Genomic DNA, 2,174 nt, shown 5'->3' on the forward strand with positions numbered 1-2,174 from the left:
ACCGCGCCCGCCCGCTCTGCCGCCTCCGGGAGGGGAGAGGAGGGGAAGGGAGGGCAGAGGAAGGGAAGGGAGGGCTTGCGGGGTGGGGGTTGGGGGAGCTGCGCGCCCACGCGTCCCGCGGCCGCTTTTCCGCGCCCGGGCCCTTCGAGCCTCTCCGGACTCCAACCCCGGTACCCAGTGCTGGGTCCGCGCTATTGCGTGTTGCTCCCGGATGCTGTGGGCTCAGGGACCAGGGTATCCCCTCTGCGGCTCCCGGCTCCCGTTCCTCTGGGCTGCAGACCCCGCCCGCAGGGGTCACTTTCTAACCCGTCTCCCTCTGCCTCCAGCTTCAGCTTCTCCCCGCCACCTCCCCCGGGGGCTCTGCTCCCTACCCATCACCCATCGGTTATCAGCAAGAATGCCCACTGCCCGCCCCGCCCTCCATCTCCTGGTCCATACCCGATCCCTACCTCTGCCCCTTTCCAGAGCAGAGGCCTAGGGGAAGGGGAGAGGAGGAGTAGCAGGTGGTCTGACCCCATAGTGGGCCGCAGGGACATTCACGGTGGAGTCCATCCTCATCTTTTTGAATCCTCAAAAGAGGGGTTTGAAGGGGTAACAAGTGTGCACACAAGATAACAGGAATACACACGCTCTCAGGCTCACATATATATGGGCTTACGTACGTTTCCACTCCATCTTCACGCACTCGTGTAAACCTGTGCCTTCTACACATGCATGCACACCTACACACTCACACACAGGTGCACACTCATTGCACTTGTGGTCGTAACATTCAAACATGCTACTCACCTGCACATTCACACATGCATGTGTGTACGTGTAAATCACCACACAAGCCCTCACGTGTACAGTCTTTCACACAGGGGATCACACATCCAAAAGCACACATGCACACCCAGACGCAAACACGGATGTATCCACACAGAACTGTGAGTGTTTCCATTTGCTTAGGAGCTCCCTGCCGGCAGGGACTTCGGTTTCTTTTTATTTTATTTTTTGATAATGTTTTTTGTTTATTTTTGAGAGAGAGAGAGAGAGAGAGAGACAGCATGAGCAGGGGAGGGTCAGAGAGAGAGGGAGACACAGAATCCGAAGACAGGCTCTGAGTTGTCAGCACAGAGCCCGACACGGAGCTCGAACCCATGAACCGTGAGATCATGACCTGAGCCGAAGCTGGATGCTTAACCGACTGAGCCACCCAGGCACCCAAGGACTTCAGTTTCTTACCTGAATGCCTGGTCCAATAAAGGTCTGTTGAAGGGGGTACAAGGAAAGGGGGTGGGAGAGACTCACATCCACATACCGCGGACTATGTAAGCGACCCCAGGACCACACTCACAGTGCCCTAGAAACCATAGCAGGTCCCAACCACAGGGGCCCCGGCAACCCAAGGAGGGTGCCACCAGTCTTTGGAGGGCAAGTGGCCCACCTCGATGCCCATCCCACTCTCCTGGTTCCCAGCCAAGGAGGCCATGGATCAGGGAGCTTGTAAGGAACAGGTCTGCAAAACCCACCACCACACCCTGATCTTGGCCACGTGTGGACCTCAGTTTTGACTTAGAAAAAAAATAGTACAGCCCTCCCACATTACAGGAAGAGGGGGAAGATCAAGTGCACTTATGAAGAGAGTCTCTGGAAGCAGTAGGTAGGTGCCTCCCTAGATCAGCTGAGGCTGATTTCTTCATTCATGGGGGGAGGGGAGTGGAACTCCGCCGTGTGGGCGTCTTTCCTGGGTATCCCACAAAGTCCAGGGGACAGCCTCGGAAGGGACAGGTGGGCATCGCTGTATCCTTGGGCTTGAGTGTGGATGAAACACCACCCCCATGGCTGGGCAGGAGAGACCAGGCAGTTAGCCTGTCGGCAGAAATCCCTGAGGAATCCCTCCTCCCCAACAGGGACCGCCTCTAAACGGTGTCCTCCTCTGGCAGCTTTTACAGCCCTGCCTCTCCTTTCCCTGAGTTCGCTGAGTTCGCTAAGTTCATGGAAGGCAGGAAGGGGCAATGTTAGTACTAATAGCAGCGTTGGGCTGCTTACTACCGAGGGTATCGACAGTATGGCATTAATTTAAATACTCCTGTTATTAATTTATGATCCCGGTTACTATTATTGCTCAGCTTATCCATCTCAACGCGATTTAATATGACCCACACTACCATGGCTGGGCCTGGGTTATT

The 2,174-nt window shown here is 55.7% G+C and overlaps 1 protein-coding gene across 1 annotated transcript in view; it reads right to left on the reverse strand.

Moving 5' to 3' along the window:
• The window catches only part of NGFR (nerve growth factor receptor), a 21,574-nt gene extending 20,100 nt beyond the window's left edge, over positions 1-1,474 (reverse strand). The window contains exons 1-3 of the mRNA XM_029927013.1: positions 1,430-1,474; positions 1,228-1,251; positions 450-474 (exon numbers count right to left, since the gene is read on the reverse strand). Of these exons, the coding sequence (XP_029782873.1) occupies positions 450-474; positions 1,228-1,251; positions 1,430-1,474 (94 nt within the window). The remainder of the gene's footprint in view (positions 1-449; positions 475-1,227; positions 1,252-1,429) is intronic.
• Between the last annotated feature and the right edge of the window lie 700 nt (positions 1,475-2,174).

The sequence above is a fragment of the Suricata suricatta genome, chromosome 17, assembly GCF_006229205.1.
Source record: "Suricata suricatta isolate VVHF042 chromosome 17, meerkat_22Aug2017_6uvM2_HiC, whole genome shotgun sequence".
Lineage (NCBI taxonomy): Eukaryota > Metazoa > Chordata > Mammalia > Carnivora > Herpestidae > Suricata > Suricata suricatta.